Raw genomic sequence first — 20,383 nt, 5'->3', positions numbered from 1 at the left:
CTCCTGGGGGTTGTCCTTGTCCCTGCCTTTTGCAGCCCTGGCGGCTGCCTGCATTCCTCGGCCTGTGGCGCCTTCCTTCACCTTCAAACCCAGCAGGGTAGGGCCTGCACACCTGTCTCTGACTCTGAACCTGTGCTTCCGGCATCACATCTTCCCTCTCTGACCCTCCTGCCTCCCTCTTACGAGGGCCCACCCAGGTCACCCAGGATCACCTGCTTAACAACCACACCTGCAAAGTACCCCTGCCAGACCGGTGACCTATTCGCAGCGTCCAGGGACTGGACTATGGGCGTCTGTGGGGGGTCATTATTCACAGCCACGCACAACGCCAGGGCCTAGGGCAGGCAGGAAGGAGTCGAGCTGGACAAGGCAGATGGAGGGCGTCCTGAATCCATCGGAAAGGCCCGGGGGGAGCACGGCGTGGGGCGGGGAGACCCCGGGCTCAGTGCCCACATGCCGCCAGTCCAGGCCTGGCTCCAGGTGAGGCCACAGCCACGGGCTCGTTCCTCGAAGAGCAGAAAGGCTTTTAGGTTCTAAAAATACCAGCCCGTTGCTAAACAAACACCGGGCCCTTGTGAAATAAAGCAACAACATGAAAGGCCTGGCAAGGGGCGCCCGGACACTGATCTGCGAGCAGATCGGAGCAGCCAGAGCCATTTCCGAAGTCCTCGCGGAACTCACGGCCAAGGTCAGGCTCTGGACGGGGGCCAGTGCCTGGGGCAGAAGGCACGGGGGGGGGGGGGGGGGGGGAGGAAACTGTGCAGAAAGAGAGTAAACAAACACTTGTGGGGCGGCCCGGGTGGCGGGGGCTTCACGTGCTACCCTCCTTCTGTCCTCCCAACAGCCCTGCACAGGAGGCATTCTCATGTCCCTGTCCTGTCGGTCCCCTTGGTCCAGTGGAAGCTCAGGGAGGGGAAGTGACTTGTCCAAAGTCACACAGCAGTAAGACCTGGGATTCCAAACACGCTCACCTGACTCTAAGACCAGTGTCCCTTCCCTTTTCCCCAAACTATTGCCAGGTGTTTTTATTGATTTTTTTTTAATAGAGAGAGGAAGAGAGAGAGAGAGAGAGAGAGAGAGAAACATTGGTTGCCTCCCATACAAACCCCAACCGGGGATAAAACCCACAACTTAGGTATGTGCTCTGACTGGGAATCAAACCCACAACCTTTTGGTGTATGGACAAATGTTCCAACCAACTGCGCCACCCGGCCAGGGCAACTACCACCAGGTTTAACACACAAACTTGGTAAACATCTGCCATCTGCTGCTCCAGCAGGATAGCACGGTGGTTGAAAGTGCAAGTTCCTGGCCCAGCCAGCATGGCTCAGTGGCTGAGTGTCAACCAATGAACCTGGAGGTCATGGTTCAATTTCTGGTCAGGGAACATGCCCAGGGATGCGGGTTTTGATCCTCAGTGGGGAGGGCGTGCAGGAGGCAGCTGGTCAGTGATTCTCTCTCATCATTGATGTTCTTTCTCCCTCTCTCTTCCTCTGAAGTCAATAGAGATATATAAAAAAGAAAGAAAAAAAAAGCAAGTGCAAGTCCTTGAGCCCAATAGCCTGGGTCTGAATCTACCAAGCTGGGGATGTTCACCTCTCTGTGCCTCAGTTTCCTCATCTGTAAAGTGGAGCCAATAACAGCACCTGCTTCATGTTGTGAGGATTTAATGCGCTAATTCAGGGGGAGTGTTCGGGCTGGAACAGTGCCACACCCCGAGGTCGGACTTCCCGCCACGCTGACCCCCCAAAGTCTCTGCCCACTACTGCCCTGTCCTCGGGGTGGGGGGCACTCTCCTGGCTATTTCCCAGAAGTCAGCACATCCTTACTTAACTTTGAGCTGATGCAGAGGGAGGGAGGAGGGGGCCCAGGCCCCTCACACCACAGATAATCCGCAAGCCCACGCAGGCCAGCCTTCGGAGCACCTTCTGCCTGCAAAACCACAAACCCATCAGTGAATCGGTCAACAAGCGGCTGGGCGGCGCCCTCTCCTGCTCTGCCCCAGGCTGGCAGAGCAGCCTCTGGGGGAGCAGAGGGGGCCAGGGTACACGTGTCAGAGGGCATCCCAGCCCCACCTGAGCACAGACCCACATTGCTACTTCCTGTCCGCCTCATTCCCAACCACACACCTAAAATCAGGTTCACTTGTGGACAGCCATCTCCCAAAGGCCCCCCACACACGAGCTCATTACTGAGCCCCATGAGGTGGAAGGCCCTACCCCCATTTCATGGGTGAGGAGGCTGGAGCTGAGAGAGGTTAAGTAACTTGCCCAAAGACACACAGCAACCAAGTGGCTGAGCTGGGACTTGAGAGGCCTGCCTGCTGCCTTTGTTCTGCGAGGCCCCAGTGGACCCCGGGTGCCCAGGGTCCTGGTCAGCCCATGAGGCTGCGGGCCCTGCTGCCAACTCCCGGCCCAGGTCCCTGGTCTCACAGGTGGGCATCCGTCCAGTCACCCATTCATTCTGCCAGCACGGCTCCCGGGAAGCCACGGCATTGCCACCGAGTGCTGGCTGGCAGGGACGGAGCAGGAACCAGCCAGGTGTGATTCTCTGCCCTCCTGCAGCTGGCAGCAAACAACTAGGAGTCCAAATACAGAAAACAAAACCTGTGAAATGTGCTAGAAAGAGAAGGACGCGTGTAAAGCTGCCATGGAGACGAACTGCAGGGGCCGTGGGGGTGGGGCACGGCGCAGAATGCCGAGAGGGAACATTCCGGGGTAGAGATCAGCAAAGCTCCTCCCCCTAATGAACAGCCTTGGGTATCTGAGGAACAGAAAGGGCATGTGGCTGCCAGGGAGGTGGGCGCCCATGCACCTCTCTCCCAGCACCCCACATGCAAGGCCTTGGGGTGCCACGGGGGGCAAGGGTCTCAGGCCCCAAAGCTTCCCACGATGAATGCCTTCTTCCTGCAAGTGGCATCTCTTTGGGAAGATCAGCCCTTCCTCCGGGGACTGGGGGTGGGAGGGCCACTGGCTACTTCTCCCCACCCCAAGGTGGCCTGGTCAGGGTGTGCCCATCTCTCCCTGAACTTCAGAGGGGAAGCCAGGAGGGGACCAGGGAGCTTTCTCAACGTTTTGTTCATGCGCTCTCCATTCGTGGGGCACCCAACATGGGCCAGGCCCTGACTCGGCCACACACACACCCAGTGTGTTCAAATCCAGCCACCGGGGAGGGACCCAGGCAGACAGGGAAGGGGTACGTCACTGCACTTGCTGGTCTGGGCGCAGGGAGGTGCATGGGAGAGAGAGGGATGGAGGGGAGGAGGGGGAGGGGGGTTTCAAAGGAAAGGCCGCCCAGTGGCCGCGTGTCAAAGGCGCTGGACACCGCAGGGCACCAAGGAGCAAACCCAGAGGCCGAGCCGTTCTGCTGACAGAAAGAGACTGGAAACTGACACAGGGTCCCAGCCCGGCTGCAGGAGGTGTGAGCACCTGCAGGAGCCTGGCCGAGGGCTGGGCGGGGTGGGCAGGGCTGCAGGAGCAGGCAGTCCAGGGTGGCCAGACCTGCTTGTTTTCTGTTGTTTGTTTTTTAATATATTTTTATTGATTTCAGAGGCAGGGAGAGGGAGAGAGAGATAGACACATCAATGGTGACAGAGAAGTCATTGATCAGCTGCCTTCTGCACACCCCACACTGGGGATCAGGTCTGCAACCTGGGCATGTACCCTGACTAGGAATAGAGCCGTGGCCTCCTGGTTCATAGGTCAACGCTCAACCGCTGAGCGACGCCAGCTGGGCAGACCTGCTTGTTTTCTAAAAGAAGGTAAAAATCTACACTGTAAATAGTTTCTGACTTTTAATGATGGCAACATAGCAAAAATTAAGCACACAGCATGCAGGCTCCAGGAAACATACCTGTGAGTCACCAGTTTTAGAGCCAGGAATGAAGGAAGGTAAATAAAACAGGTGATTGGCCTGAGATGCCCACAGGTGTGTGGGCTGGGCAGGAGGGGGCTTCCAGAAAGAGAGCATCTGGCACAAAATGTTGAAGGCAGGACACGAGGAGCGGGGCAGGGTCAGAACCGGGGAGAAGACCCCTCCCCACCCCTTCGGCAGGGCCCTGCCGGGCTCCCCGTGCAGCTGTGAGCGCTGGCTCCTGCCTCACTCTCAGGCGGGGACAGAGGCCCAGACCAGGGAGACCGTCCCTGCGCTCCTGGCCTAATGGGATTGGAATGGGAGCCTGGTGTCAGCCAGACTCCGCAGGGAACCCCTGGAAAAGTCACATGGGCTGCTGGGGTAGAGGTTTCCAGGGCTGTCAAACAGGACCGACAGGGAGGGTCACACCCCATGGCAGGAATGCACCCCTGCATGAAGCTCAGGGCTCACTTGGAGACACACCACCCTCTCTCCCAGCCCCTTCCTTCTGCCCAGGCAGCTGTCCTTCCTGGCGGCCACTTTCTATGGTCAAGTGTGCGAGGCCCATGCTTCCGCTTTCTGGGAAATTCAGCTCCTCCTGCTGCCCAGGGAGAACTGCCCCCCCCCCCCCCCTCCCCGCTTCAAGGCCAAGGTGGCCCTTGTGAACTATGTTCCCAAACAGGTACCGATCGGAACAGGGGTACCCATGACAGGATCCACGCAGCCCCACGTCCCACCGCACGTAGCCCCGAGTTACTGGGTTTTCCGGCAGCAGGAAAGCCAGCGCCCAGGACAGCAATTCCGGGTGCAGCGAGTCATGACTCTAAGTGCAGCCGCCTCTTTAATTGCACTTCCCTCCAGCAGGCCTGGGCCCAGCTGCTGGGGAGGGGAGCCAGCACCCTGGGTCTCTGCCTGGGAATGTGGGCCCCAAAAGGAAGGGGAGCACTCTTCCCCCACTCACGGGGCATGGAGGAAGCCAAGAGGAGGAGGAGGAGGAGATGGGGGTGATGGTGCAGGATCCCTGGGCAGGGGCCTGAGGCCAAATGTGAGCGGGGAGACAGGCCCTGCCTTCAGCTCCTGCTTCTCCTGAAGGGAGAATCACCTATCCTCCTCCCTCTTTCCCCCTCCTCCCTGGCCCAGGCCTCGCTGCTCCTGGCTGGATTAGCTGTTTCTGCTCTATACAGCCCTGGCCAGCTTTCTAAACCCCAGTGGGATTCCATCACTCCCTGCCTAAAGCCTGCAATGGCTCCCTAGTGCCCTCAGGCTGGAGGGGAGTGGCCCAGCATCAGGTGCCCAAACCCCATTCCTGCAAGCTGCCATCTTCTCTCTCCCACATCTAATCTGCCAGCAAGTCTGTGGACTCTCTAACCTGTCCTGCTGGAGGCTGCCATAGCTTCCCCCAACCCAGGCCATGCACACGCTGCAGGAGCCGGAGGGGCTGCCATAGCGGCTGCCATAGCCTCCCAGGTCCCCTACCCAGGCCATGCACACGCTGCAGGAGCTGGAGGCTGCCATAGCTTCCCCCCACCCAGGCCATGCACACGCTGCAGGAGCCAGAAGGGCTGCTTCCAAATGCAACTCGGATCCAGTCACTTCCCTCCTTGAAACCAGTGCATCCTGCCTTGTGTATAATAAAACCCGAACTCCTCACTGGGTGAGCAAAGCCCCACATGAAACTGACCGTCCTCGCATCCACATCTCCCTCCTCGTCCGCCACCCTCCAGAGCCACAGTGGCTCCCTGTCCCCGGCCTGGAAAGCCGGACTCACGCTGCCCCCTTCCCATCAGCCTTGGGTGCAAGGTCCCTGCTCCAGAGAGGCCCACTCTGGCCACTGCATGCAAAGGAGCTCCCCCTCCGCCTCCCACCTCGCCCCATTTTAATGCTTTATGGCATGTGCTGTATCTTATCTTTCTCCTGTCTGTGCGCTAATTTATGACTTGCTTTCCCTCTAAACTGCTGGACTGGGAGGAGGCAATTCCTTCAGCACCTCGCCCGGGGAAGGCACGCGCCCAGGGGCCAGTCCATATTTCTGGAATGAATGACTGTTTGTGTTTCTGACACCTGGCAGAGTGCCTGCCGCGGTGCACTTGACTACTTAGCTGGGTGAGTGCAGGCAAAGCCCTTTGGGGCCAATGTCCCCCCCCCCCCACACCCCGTGCCAGCCTCTGGGACGGTGGCCAGCCAGGGCCCCATCAGAGCTCCACCCCCAGCACATGGCCGACCCTCTACTTTGAGTCTAAGCTGAGCTCCCCTTTCCTGAAGTGACATTACAATAAGATGCCCACAGGCCCCCCTGTCCCTCTGAGGTCCTGTGAACCCCATTCCAGGAGGGTCTGGGCGCCGTGTGGGAGCCCCGCCCCTGCCACAGGAGGAGGCGCCACCTGCTCAGACCAGCACCGAGCCGGCCGACCAAGAAAAGCTGCAGGTCAGCACTTCCGGGGCTTGCTGCTTTGCCATGAAAACATTCACAGAGAGAAGTGACATCATCGTACCCATGTCTCCTATCTGCGGAGGCGGCCTCACACCTGTTCCTGGCGCTTGGCCGGCACCAGGGTGTGCACTGGCGCCGCAAACCTGCCCACACCTGCGTTCTGCCAACGCGGGGCCAGAGCCCGAGGACTAGCGCTCAGACGGCTCGCCGCCCGTGCCGGGAGCTCACCCTCTCCACAGCCTGCTCCTCGTGGGCTTCGAGAGGCGTGGCCACTGACTTAATGATAGCAACGAACGTACAGTCCCCAGCTGTCCCCGTAACTGCACCTGTGGCTTTAATGCCGCCCCTCCCCCCGTCCGGGATACCAAGGTCACACAACGCAAAGGACTGCCCTGGCTCCTGACAGGGCCGCCATCCAGGAGGTTCCTTTAGTCTCTGGTGGGTTTTAATGACGCCGAGGCTGCTCTGCCCCCCGCCCAATTACCCCACAGGCGATGCTGTATCCCCACTGCCTCCAACAGGGGACCCACGGTGACATCATGTCCACTCCTGGTGATTTTCTAAATAATCCTGCATTTATTAACTAGCGTCCACCTCTCCCCTTCCTTCCCCCTTTGAATAATCTGTTGCTTTCAGTGCTGGATGTTCGAAATGTCCTGGTCGGCCGGGCCTTTCTGACCCCTCGGTCTGCATCCTTGCCTCTAGAACGAGATGTCCCAGTCACACTCGGTTACTCTCCACTGCCCCGCACCTGGATGCTTGGCCCGGAAATGTATTCCGGACTCTGACGTCCAGAACCATGAAAGAAAACATTTGTGCTGTTTTAAGCAACACACTGGCCCACGAGAGAAGCTGGCACCTAACAGCGTATGTTCACTCATTTGCTCTACCCCCTAGTAACACGATGATTCCGGAATTATTACTCCAAGAGCACTGTCCACACATCTCTTATGTAAACGCTGAGATTTGGCTCCTGTCCTTCCTTTCTTTTAGGCCTTTGAATACGTTCTGCCATGCGTAGAGTTTCACATTTGTGAGGTTTTATCTGATGTAACCCTGGAGGCGTGACTGGGGAGTCCAAGGGTAAATGCACCTGTGACTGTGCAGTGATTCCTCAATTTCCCTCCGCTGGGCTCAGGGATCCCTTTACTAATTAGGATCTCATCCTGCCTTTCCGCCCCGTGCGTGAAAGCTACTCCCCATGGGAACACTACGAGAGCATGATCATGTGGTTTCGGAATTTTGCACTCGGAGAGGTGAGCAGTGATAGCTCAGGGTAGCTTTAATGTGCATTTTCAGTAACGTTTTTGATCTCCTGTGCCCACTTTCGGCCCTGGACCAAGGCTCTGGCCGTGGGGACAAGCGGGGTCTCATTCTGAAGGTGGTAAGCTGGGCACCCCCAAAGGGTGAAGGGGTATGCAGCCCCCCGGTGTCCATCCACCCTGGCATGAACAAACTCTGGCACCTGGGATGGAGAAGGAGCGCTTTGTGTGTCTGGAGCAAGCCTGCCCCGCTCGTTTCTGGACTACAAAGGCTCCCTGCCGCCTTCAGCAAGCAAAAGCAACCGTCAGCCTTTTGTTCCGATGACCGAGGACGATCTCCCAGGCTCCTGCCCCGGCGCCAGGCGCTCCCTCCACAGTGCTCAGAGCAGGAACCCCAGGGTGCCATGAGGGCTGGCGCTACTAACTGGGATCTCTTTCTCCTGAGTCAGTCCCTGCTTGTCCCATGCCAGGCTGTTCTTATATGCCAAGAACAGAGGTTTGAAAACCAGTCTTGGCTTCAAAACCTACTGGCCAGGAGACCTTAGAAAAATCCTAACCTCTCTCACCTCCATTTTGTAGATGGGGAAACAGGCTAACCAACACTAGCCATCTAACAGGGGCTGCTGGGAGGGTCAATGGGCTCACGCAGGCCAGGCAACGAGGGGCGTGCCCAGGGAGGTCCATGTGCTAAATAAACGCCAGTTGAGAGATTACTGCTCATAAGCGAGTTCCTGTGTGTAGACGGTTTCCCGGATAAAAAGAGAGGGTGGGCTCTTTACATGCTTCCAAAATACGTATCACATGTATGGGGTGAGTCCTGGTGGGCATCTGTGTATATTCAACCAGACCAGGCTTTCGGTTTTTCTCAGGATACATGGACAATCACTCTAACTAGAACGTTAATACAGAGTGAGAATTAGACCCAAAGCGATGAAGGGAACGCCGGGAGGGCACCTGTGTGGGAGGCTGGGGGGAAGGGATTCTGGCCCTGGAAGGCGGGAAGGGTGAGGGGACTGAACCAGCTGCCTTTCCAACGCATGGAGTCAAGGAAGAGTGTTAACATTCCCAGGTGAGGAGGAGCAGAGAGGACACCAGTCACTCAGGTTTACAACCTATAAAAAGCAAAGGCGTCAACAGGGAGCATGGGATGCAATGGTTGTCAGTCACCAGAACCCCAGGCCCGAGGGCAGAGTCTATATAAAATGCTCGTTGGGGTGGATCCCTATTACCTGCTGCTTAGAAACCCCGACTCCCTGTGTATCCACAGCCGTGCGGAGTCTCCGCTGGGCATGGGCATGTGACTTGCTCTGGCCAATGAAACATCAGCAAAGATACCGGGGCTGGGTGGAAAAGCACTTACGCCATATATCAAGGTAATCTAAGAGGTTGACAATGGGGGAAACTAGACAGATGAGATCTTGCCACTTTTCTGTAAATCTCAAACTACCCCCAAAGAAAACATGTATTATTATTATTATTTTTTAAAAAGTACATTTGCACTAAAGCATGTGCCCTTTTTGGGGCTCCAGTGGCCACGTGAAGCAGCTCACCTGCTGGAGACACGTGCCCAGGGCAGCTGCAACAGAACAGCCGAGATTCTGGACGCTTCCTCCACCTGACTCTCAATTATTTCCAACTGGATCAGATGTAATCTAAAAAGCTTTCAAGGGGGATCTGTTAACTATTTAAAGCTGTCAATAGTATATTAGGACGATATTCTGCCCATAGAGTTAAAACTCTCTGGAAGCTTCCACTGAATTCTAGGATTTACCAGCTACGATTCTTCCACATCACGGCTGTGGGTCAGAGGGGCTGGCTCTGGGGGTAGAAGGCCCGTGCAGCCGCCGCCAGGGCCTTCCGGCTAGATCTGGGCCTAAGGTAGTTTTGAGTGTATGACTTATTGGAGAAGAGCACATAAATTCAGTCCAAGGGGAAGGAATTAGACAGAGAATGGAGTGAGAATGTGGGAAGGGACACAGGAAACACGAAGCTGCTTTTCAAACCCATGTGGCGGGCGCTGTGGAGACCAGGGTGTGTGTGTGAGAAAGCAGGTGGCCGAGCCACCCAGCATCGATGACACATCACTCCGCTCGGGCCCACTTGGGCGCCGTCTGCCGGCCACACCTGCTGGGAACGTGAAGGACACTGCTGTCCCCTCCTGACCAGAACCCGAGACACGCTCTGCACCCTCCAACTCCTTGAAGCAGGAGTATCTGTGGCAGGTTCTTACCTACAGGCCTGGCTGGCCATAAAGACAAAACAGTATTCAGCCAGTTTGCACTGAATGTGATGTGGGTTTCCAGGCGTGTCACGGGGTCTGGGCAGGGCCTGGATCCGATCTGCCTCTGAATGATCTGAGCCCCAGGCATGGGCTCCCGCGTGGGTCAGTTTTCAGGGAACATTTGTTGAATGAGCAAATTAAATAATGAGGCTCCGTTCCTCCCAGAGCTCAGTCTGGGGCAGGTGACTCATTCCGCGGCAGGGAAAAGGCTCCCCCGGGCCCGATTCCTTCTGCTAAAGAGAGAAAAACTTGGGCATCGCCTCCTCTCTCCCACACGAAAGGATCATCTGCTTTGCTCAGATAACAAGGCCGGCTCTGTGCTGGTGGCTGTGCCCTGCAGGGGCCCGGCCAGTGACAACCCTGATGGGAAACAGACGTCCCTCCCTGTGTGCTGAGTCTTGAGGGAGGCAGGCCCCTAGGGCTGTGAGGGACAGGGAAGAGGGGCCCTTACGAGTTCCCTCCTCCTGCTGGAACAGTTCCCACAGATTTAGGAGCTTAAAACAATACAAATGTATTATCTTAGGGCTCTGGAGGTCGGAGTCCGAAATGGGTCTCACTGGGCTGAGTTCGAGGTGTGGGCAGGGCTATGTTCTCCTGGAGGTTCCAGGGGGAATCTGTTCTCCTGCCTTTTGCAGCTTCTAGACCAGTGGTTCTCAACCTTCCTAATGCCGCGACCCTTTAATATAGTTCCTCATGTTGTGGTGACCCCCAACCATAAAATTATTTTCGCTGCTACTTCATAACTGTAATTTTGCTACTGTTATGAATCGTAATGTAAATATCTGATACGCAGGATGTATTTTCATTGTTACAAAGTGAACATAATTAAAGCATAGTGATGAATCACAAAAACAATATGTAATTATATATGTGTTTTCCGATGATGGTCTTAGGCGACTCCTGTGAAAGGGTCGTTCGACCCTCAAAGGGGTCGCGACCCACAGGTTGAGAACCGCTGGTCTAGAGGAACTGCCCACCTGCCGCTTAAAGACTTCTCCTTATGGGAATGAAATATGTCGGCACTTGGAAGATCTGCATCGCCCAGTGAACCAATATTTTCCAAGTGACCAATGTTAGATGCTCAAAAATCCTGTGTGGGCACAAATCCATCCCAAGTGCAAATGAGGCCTATGGCTTTGACCACTGTAACAGATCACAAAAACAAGGCTTCACACTCTACACTGCCACGAAGCTCTAAGAAACTGCCACTGGGTGAGTGTTAGCGTGGCATCCAAGAAAAATACCCACGATTATCTAAGAAGGCGATTAACATGCTCCCCTTTCCACCTGTGTATGTGTGAGGCCAGATTTCCAACCAACGCAACAAATCACCGTTACCAGACTGAAGCAACAGACAGGAGCACTCAGCAGTCCTTCATGAAGTCAGACATCAAAAAGTTTTGTAAAAAAGTTACATTTTTGGCCGAAACCGGTTTGGCTCGGGGGATAGAGCGTAGGCCTGCGGACTGAAGGGTCCCAGGTTCGATTCCGGTCAAGGGCATGTACCTGGGTTGCGAGCACATCCCCAGTAGGAGATGTGCAGGAGGCACCTGATCGATGTTTCTCTCTCATCAATGTTTCTAACTCTCTATCTCTCTCCCTTCCTCTCTGTAAAAAATCAATAAAATATATATATTTTTTAAAAAGTTACATTTTTGTAAAAATATAAAACAATGCGGCCTTCTCATTTAAATCTATTTGTGGGGGGGGGAATAGTTATTCACAAATAATTGTATTTATGTTAACATGTGATTGGGCTTACTATTGTTATTTTACAATAATTTACTGAAGATTCAAACATGCTTTGTTTTTAAAAAAAAATTGAATTTATTGGGGTAACACATTGGTTAATAAAACTATATAGGGTTCAGGCATACAGTTCTATAATGCATCATCCACACACTGTCCTGTGTGTTCACCACCCCAACTCAAGCTTCCTTGCTTCACCATTTATCCCTCTTCACCTCCCACCCCCTCTGTCCCCTGGCAATCACCATACTGTTGTTCCGTGTAGACAGGTTTTCAGTTTTCATTTCTGAAATAGGAAATAATGATAGATCGGAACCATATCAACAAAAGCTCTTTGGGGTCCTCAATTGTGTAAGATCAGAACACGGTCCAGAAACCAGAAAGTGTGAGAAATACTGTCCTAAGAAAATAAACAGACTTATAAACACAGATCTTTAGCCTGGTGTTATATAACGGCAAACACGAAAAGAAAAAAGTGGAAATGACTTACTAGTAAATATCCAATGATAGGGAAGTGGCTAAATAAATGATGGTGCCTCCATTTGGTAGGACATTATGTGGTCATTAAAAATTATGTTTTCCAAGAGTATTTATTGTTGTGGGGAAATGCTCAACACATTCAACATGCCATTAAGTGATTAAAAAAGGGAAGATGCACCCTAGCGTGTTGTGTTTGCTCAGTGAACAGAGCATCAGCCCACAGACTGAAGGGTCCCAGGTTCAATTCTGGTCAAGGGCATGTATCTCGGTTGCAGGCTCGATCCCTAGCCCTGGTAGGGGCACATACAGAAGGCAACCAATCGATGTGTCTCTCTTACATAAAGGTTTCTCTCTCTCTCTCTCTCTCTCTCTCTCTCTCTCAGTCCCTCCTCCTCCCTTCTATTCTCTCTAAAAATCAATGGAAAATATCCTCTGGTGAGGATTAACAACAAAAAAAATAATAAAAATTAAAAAGGGAAGAAGCAAATTTTCAAGATCATCATTTCTATAGCGCCTTGATTATCGGAGGAATCAGTGACTGAGGGGGGGCCTGGGGAAATCAACAGATACCCCAGGGGTTCCAGGGGCTACAAGCTTACCACATGTGTGGAGCTGGGGTCATGCAGGGACTCAGGTATGTACATACGTGTATACACACACACACACACACATGCGCGCCCTTCTTTCCTAGACCATCACTCATTGCTTCTGCCCGTAAAACTCACAGGGAGATCAAAATCCTAAACCAAACATTCCCAGACTCATCCCCACAGCAACAAAGGAGCCTTCTAAATGCCATTCTCCCCAAACTCGATTCGTTTTGTTGCTCTGATTTGGAAACCTGGGCTGACATTTCGGGCGTCTGAGTTCCTAAGCTTTATGTGCTGGAAAATTCGGGTCTCCTCAGCCCCAAACCAAAGACTGGGGGACAGCCAGTGGGGACCTGCCAGGCGTCTTTGGGGGCTTCGCGTGTTCCCGCCGCGGGGACACCGGCTGTTAACGAGTGTCGCCCAACAGCTGCCGCTGACTTGGCTGGTGCATTTATTCTCGCTCTCCTCATTATGGGCGTCTAAATCCCTTCTCATGCCCTACCTCCTTCTGCCCACATCTGTCGGCAATTGGCGCACCACGTGCTGTGGCAGGGGGGGAAGCATCCGATTTAAGACCGTGCGGAATGCCAGGCAGGATGCTCGGGCGGCGGAAGGTGCCCATACACTGCTTTTCAGGAACATGGCTCACCCTGAGCTCAGCTGGCCACGAGGCCTCTCAGGTCTGGGCCACCCCTGATGGGAATCGGGAGACCAAATCTCCAAGCAGGTCCCAGGAGGTCTGCCAAGCCCCCTCGCAGGCAATAATCACTAAGTATTTGCACTAATGGCTCCAGGCACTGGGCCAACCACTTGATATCTCATTTAATCCTCACAACAACCCCCTGGAGTGGCTACTATTATTAGCCCCAATTACAAGGAAAGCAGGTACTGTTACTGTTACCCTCAGTAAGGGAACTCTGGTTCAGAGAGGTTAAGGCATTTGCCCCAGGTCACAGAGCCAGTAAGCGGACAGAGCTGGGATTCAAGCCCAGATCTGATCCCAGAGCCCCCAGGCCCCGTCACCCCATCTCTCTTGTCCAGGATTAGAAGACGCAGTGCGCGGTGCAGTGGGAAAAGTGCCTCATTCGGGTGTCTCCCTCTGTCAAAGGGGGTTCCCACCTCCCGGCAGGACTGGGGTGAGTGGTAGGTCAAGCGCTGAGAACAGTGCTGGCGCACAGTAGGTGCTTGATAAAGCGTTCCTTTAGTGAACCCTGACAAGTCCTCGCTGATGAGACCTTGGTGGCAGGCAAGAAATCCACGCACAGAGTCAGGGAGAAACGCCTGCCCGACGCTACCAGCCAGCTCTCACCGCGGGAGCAAGCACGGCGCCATCACCTTCACAGACATCGCGTCATTTAGTTCACCACGACTGTCCCGGGTTTGGAGAGGGCAGATGTCTGTCCCAGGGGCTGGGGGCGGGTACCTGAGCCTCTGCTCACTCCCCTGTCAGCTCCTTTGGGCCCCAAGGGGCAGCTGAGAGGTTTTTCCACCCCCCCCACCCCACACGTCCTGAGGGCAGATATGGGTGAGAATTCCATCCCTGGCCAAGGACAGGGAGGGCAGGTTTATGGTCCCGGCAATAAATACTTGGCAAAGGTGGTTGAGACGGCTGCTTCCCGAGACAGTCCTGACTCTCCTCAGGTTCTCAACAAAGCTTAGCGAGGCCAGAGGACCTCGCTCCCACCACTGGGGTCTGAGGCACCTCCTGGGGGCATCGCTGGGACTGGGCCTGTCCTGGGCAGGGAAGTGGGAAGCTGGGAGGGAGGGCGGCTCCCGCAGATCTATCTGCCTGGATGCTGGATGGTTGCCCACAGAGAGCATGCGTGCTTGGCACCGGACTTCCCGGCCATGCAGCGCCAGCTGGACCGTGACACAGGCCACCTGCCCACCACGGCCCGAAGAGACCACCCAGCACGCTGTCTCAGTGACCCCACGGGAACTCAACCCCAGCAGAAAGGGGCCTCCCTGCCTCTAACAGTGATTTGTTTTGCTGAAAGAACGCACACATTCAGTGCTGAAACATCTGGGTAAGGAGTCAGCCTCGAGGACGTTTTCCCAGACTCCCCGGGGGACGGTTGGTGGGTGCTGGACGCACGGCCTGCTTGGCCCGTGTGCGGGCGCTTGCTGCTCACCTCTCCCCTCTGGTCAGGGAGAACCGCAATGACAGAGCCCACTAACTGCCCAGCAAAATCCACTCCCCTCCCTGCCCTCCACCAGTTAGCCGTGTGGCCTGGACGGGGACGTCCAGCTGGAAATGACATGGCCCAGCAGCCCCTGCAGCCCGGCCTCGCGACCAGTGCTGCCGGAGGGAACCTCTGGCCCTCAGTTCTGGCTCTTCCCTGGGTCTCTCCCAGGTTGGGGAGCAGAGGCGCCCCCCCCACCCTGAAAGGCTCCTCAGATGGTTAGAGGAGAGACAAATAGATTCGTTAAGTCCCTCTTTTGAGGTTTCTGCTACAGCAGCCCGGAATCAATCTGAGTAATTAACCTGCTTTGGCTTCAAAAATAAAGTCCTCCGAGAGTATTTATGGTTCTGGTAACTGGTAAGTGGAGAGCAGGCTGCAGAGTTTTATTGCCTTGTTTTCCCCCAGGAGAAACGGAGACACCTGGGGAGCACCAGCAGATGGAGGCAGCCCCCCCCCCCCCCCCCGCCCCTCTCTCCCCCGGTGCCCGTGCAGATAGCGTGGAGCCCTGTCTGGGGAGGGCTTCCCCTTTCTCAAACACCTTGAGACCCCTCCCCACCGCGGAGTGTGCAGGGGCTGCTAGAGAGACGGGCACGCAGCTGCTGGCACCCCGGCAGCTCCAAGGAGAGCAGGCTGACCACGTGGGCCCACTGGCCTCCTCGTTTCCTACAGCAGCTGCTGGTTACGGGTCAAGGTCCCTCCTGGCAAGAGACCACCTGGGCACCGACGCCACGTCTCTCCCAACCCCTCCACCTGCCCAGGGCTGGAGGCTGCCCCGCTCGAGAGGACCTCCAGGCAACTCGAGAGGAGGACCGAGCCCCGCCTGGGAGGCCCACCGTGGTGGGTGAAGTGCAGGGGACCGGCCCGCCTCCAGCAGAGAATCCAACACACACGCGCACCGTCCAGGGAGGGGAGGTGCCGAAGGGCCCCGAGGGTGCTGGCCAAGAGGAGACCCCCTGCTGGGTCAGCACCTGGTTCAGCAAAGATGCCCACCCACCTGCCACACACGCTTCGGGGGAAGTCGTCCCACGACCGGCCAGGATGGGGAACAGTGGTGGTCACAACGGGAGGAAGGGATGACATATGTGCCCAGTCCTGCAAGAGGCAGCTTTCCACCCCTACAGGCACAGGGCAGCCGCGGCTGGGGGTCCAGGCACTGGGACCCCGTATTCACGTCACTCCCCCCGCAGAGGCTGGACCCCGGTTCCCCAGAGCCCCTGTGGCCTGCGCCCCAGCCCCAGGCGAAGGAAGGAGGGGCCACGTCGCCTCATCACTCACCCTGCAAGGCCTCTTTGGCTCTGGCCAGCTCCTGCTCCTTCTGGGCCAGCTGCACCCTGAGCTCGGTGGCCGAGAGGACCTCGGCGGACTTGCCGCCCTGCGACTCCTCCAGGTCCTTCGTCAGCATCTCCTTCATCTGCCGGAGCAGGTGGACTTCCTCCTGCAGCCGGGACACCTCTTCCCGCAGCAGCCCTAGGGGAGAGGCACAGGTTAGAGGACGGGCCGCTCGCTCGCTCAGGCTGCCCCTCTTTCTGGGGAAGGTTCCAAGGTGCTTGGGCTTTTCCTGTTTGCTCTGCCTTCCGGGCCTTTCCTCCGTGTGAGCAAACAGAAACCCCCAAAGCCACTATCTTTTCCAAAGGACCGGGATCTGGTCCTGGGCCCACCCCCAGCCTGCAGAGCGCTCCTGGTGGGACCCCCACGCCCCGAATACTCTCTAGGGCTCCACAGCCACTGGCACGGCACCGAGAGCGTCCCCTCCAATGGCCGGCGGCCTCCCCCCTCCCAGGGAGGAGCAAGAGGGGCCTGAGAGGGGCGGGAGCCAGCAGCGCGTGCAGGTGAGCTCAGGTGAGCTCAGGTGAGCAGAATACGCGTGATCCCACTGAATCCCACCACCACCTCCCGAGGCAGGCACCGTCCTAGCCCCCACCGCACAGATTAGGAAGTTGAGGCTCCACAGATTAAATAGCTCCAGGAGGTGACAGTTGGCAGGTAGCAGAGCTGGGATGTGAAGCCAGGCCTGGCCGACGCCAGGGCCTGAGCCCCCAGCCTGACATCCGGGAACCCGCCCTAAAATGGCTCACTCAACACGTCTCATAAAACACCTCGCCACCAGGAGCCCCGAAGAAACAGGACGTGGGCCCTTGCACCGGAGGGTGCAGGGAAACGGGTGCTCAGGCAACACCGTGGGCAGAGGGTCTGCGGCACCGAAACCCAGCCAGCTCCGGCCACGGGCTGACCGACACCCGCACGCAGGTCTGCTGCCCTGAGCCAGAGACACCGCGCTGCAGGGGTGCCGCACGCAGGGGTAAGCGGCCTTGCTGGACGGCACACACCTCGGCAACGCTAACCCTCAACAGAGCGCACACTCGTGGCCACAATGCTCACCTCGAGGACTAAAGGAGGTCCGGCCCTTGTAGCAGGTCCGGGACCCTAGCCTCCGACTACACCACGTACTCAACCACCGCTCTGCCCCCTTCCCCAGCCTCCGCCACCCTGGCCCTCGCTCTGCAACGTGCCAAACGCTCTCAGCACCTGGAGCACCCTTTCCGTTCTTCCTCACCGTGAGGCAGGCCCCAGCACCCCCTCGGCGGGGGGGGTGTCTCTCACCAGCCGGTCCCACTGCCAGGGAGTCGGGGTGCAGTCCCGCCTATGACACAGTTTTCATGTTATTGGGCCTCCGATTTGGCTCCCTCACTGGCCAGGTATGTGGTCACAAGCAGGTCCCTCCCCCTCTGAGCCTCAGGCACCCCATCTGTGAAATGGGTCCAGCCCTCATCGGGTGGAGTGGCTCCAAGGAGACACAGAAGGAAGCCCTCCTACAGGGGCTCAGCCCACAGGGAGCGCTCAGTATCGATGAGGCACCTGTACTCCTCGGGGATCCTGGGCCTGGAGGCAGAGCAAGGTCTGGGGGTAGGGGACAGGCTGAGGGGGGCAGAGCTGAGGCCTTGAGGACAGGTGGTTTGGATCCCTGCCCCGGTTCCCACGTCCCCCTTACCACTTCCTCCGAGGCCACCTGGGTCCAGCTACCTGTGCGAGCGAGGCCTCCCTGCTCTCCTAGCGCCTCCTGGACCCCCTCCATCCCCCCCCCACAGAAGCCTTGGGCCCCCATAACGCAGAGCACGTCCCCTGACCCCTCGGCTGAAACCCTCCCTGGCTGCCCAGCCCCCTGGACAGCCTCCCCAAGGCCACAGGGTCTTCCAGACCCGGAAGGTGCAGACTCACGGCGGCCGGAAGAGCCTCCTTCCTTCCTGTCAGCTGGTGTCAGCCCACTGTCCCCCCTGCCTGCTGCCCAGCACTGACCACCTGCACGAACCTCTCATTATGAAGGAGCCCCACTTGTTTGCCACCGGCGTGCCTGGTGGGTGCAGCTCCCCAGAGCGGGCCTGGCCGTACCCTTCACTACGGGGTCCCACGAGCCCCAACAGTGTGTGCTGACACATGACCATCCACCCGCCTCCGCCAGCTGGAGTTTATCGGCACTGCCACAGGCCAGGTGCTGCTCTAGCTACTGGGGACTCCAGGTGAACGGCACAGACAGGGCCTGCCGTCCGGCTAGCACTCGAGACCCCAAACCAGCACCCCGAGAGGCAGGCGTCTGCAAGGGAGGGTGTGGCTGCCCTGACTTCGACTTGAGTGCGGCCTGGGAACTGTCCAAGTCTCTCAGCAAAACTGCCAAGTAAGAGGTTTGCTTTGGGGGCCCCCCCCCCTGCCCTTATTCCAGCAAACATTTGTGGGCCATCGACACGGCAGGCCCGGCACAGGGTGTCCAGAAAGGAGTGGGGAACACCCCGGGCCTCGAGCCTGCGGTGAGTGGAATGAGTACACGTCAGTGAGAAAAATACAAAGGAGAGGCTGTACCTGCTCAGGCACAAGGACATTTGAGATGGGACTTGGAAGATGGATCGGGAGGGTGGTGAGCAGACGAAACAGCAAGAACCAAGGCAAAGGGGCTGGAGAGCCAGAGGTCCCTGCGTCATCAATGCCATCAACGAAGGGTACAAAGTGAGAAAGAACAAGAGGAAGCCTGGAGAGGTACAGTGGGGTCAGATTATAAAAGGTCTTAACCCTTATCACTCCTCTGTGCGCCAGCCCTGGCTCATCATCTCCAGCAGTATCGAAGACTTTGGAACTTGCATTACTGTTCTGTCATAGACTGAATGTGTCTCCTCAACATTTATATGCTGAAAGCTGATCCTCCATGTGTATTTGCAGGTGGGGCCTCTGGGGGGGGAGGGCGGGGAGGGGAGTGATTAAGCCATCAGGTTGGAGCTCTCAGGAATAGAATCAGTGCCCTTCTGAAAGAGACTCCAGAGAGCTCCCTCGCCCCTGTCACCATGCAAGGACACACAGCAAAAAGCCAGCAGTCTGTAAACCAGACACGGAATCTGCCAGCGCCCTGTACTTGAACTTCCGGCCTCTGGAGCTTCAAACAACACGTTGTTGTTGTTTATAAGCACCCAGCCTCTGGTGTTTTGGGTATAGCAGCCCGGATGGACCAAGACACTCTCCTTCACTGCCCATGCCGCCAGGGCCTGTTCCGTCCCAACTGTCACCAAATGTCCATTTCACAGTGAGGGGTGAGTGACTGCTAACGCAGCCGGGCAGGTGGAAGACAGGTTTGTTTTGACATTTTCTTTAGAAGTGTGATTTCCGGGCTTCCTCAAACTGCCCCGGGGAAGCCAGCGAGGTCTCAACTGTGTTTCCGTAGACAGCAGAGGCGTCCAAGAGACCTGGAGACCGACCCAGTCCTGGCTAGGGCCTTAGCATGACCCTGCGACCCCGCCCGCCTGCCCCTGCCCCTTCTCCGGATCTTGGCTGTCGTGCACAGCACATGGGGATGGTGCCACCCGTGTAGGCTTGCCAGATTGAGCAAACAAAGCAAAGCAAAGCTAAACAAACAGAAGAAGCCAGATGCACAATTAAACTTTCATTTCAGCGACATGAATAATTTTTAGTACAAGTGTGTCCTAAATACACATGGACACAGTCACACTGAAAATTTATTTGTTGTTTGTCTGAAATTCAAACTTAGGCGGGTGTGCTGTTTTTATCCAGTGACCCGACTTGCACCCCACGGGATTCTGGGACCAGAACTGGGCGATCACAGGAAGGGTGTGGCCCAGCACCTCAGGGAGACGGGGTGAAGGCGCAGCCTGCTGTGTGCCCCTGCACCCAGGAGAGAGCGGAGAGCACGATGGGGCCGTGCCCTGCTCCTGGGCTATCGGGCACAGGCGATTCCTCCTGTGCTCACCTCCTAACAGGTGTACCCGACAGAGACCCCGCCCCTCAAGTAGGGCCCTGACTAAGAGGAGGCAGGACACCAGGTGTGGCACCTGCAGGAGCCGCCTCTCAGGAGACGAGGCTGGAAAAACAGCTCCACGGAGAGAGGTTTGTGGCAGCTCATTCACCGCGCCGCACCTGCCCCCACTGGGCGTGTGAGCCCACATCGCACGCGCCTGGACCTTCCGGGGCAGAGACGGGGGACGTTCTGGGACTGCAATCACGGGGTCTCATGAGACCCCAGCCGGTGGTTTCTGGGCTCCGGACCGGGGACAGGCACT

At 56.8% G+C, this 20,383-nt stretch overlaps 1 protein-coding gene across 5 annotated transcripts in view; it reads right to left on the bottom strand.

Annotated features, from left to right (window-relative positions):
• The window catches only part of KAZN (kazrin, periplakin interacting protein), a 774,836-nt gene that overhangs the window by 66,482 nt on the left and 687,971 nt on the right, over positions 1-20,383 (bottom strand). For all 5 annotated transcript variants that reach the window (XM_070404122.1, XM_070404125.1, XM_070404123.1 and 2 more), the window contains one exon: positions 16,104-16,295. In XM_070404122.1, coding sequence (XP_070260223.1) covers positions 16,104-16,295 — 192 coding nt within the window. The remainder of the gene's footprint in view (positions 1-16,103; positions 16,296-20,383) is intronic.

Source organism: Myotis yumanensis, unplaced genomic scaffold, assembly GCF_028538775.1.
Source record: "Myotis yumanensis isolate MYYU_CA2020_CCGP unplaced genomic scaffold, mMyoYum1.0.hap1 SCAF_2, whole genome shotgun sequence".
Classification (NCBI taxonomy): domain Eukaryota; kingdom Metazoa; phylum Chordata; class Mammalia; order Chiroptera; family Vespertilionidae; genus Myotis; species Myotis yumanensis.
Note: the sequence above shows the minus strand (reverse complement) of the source record. Positions and strands in the feature narration are given on the sequence as shown.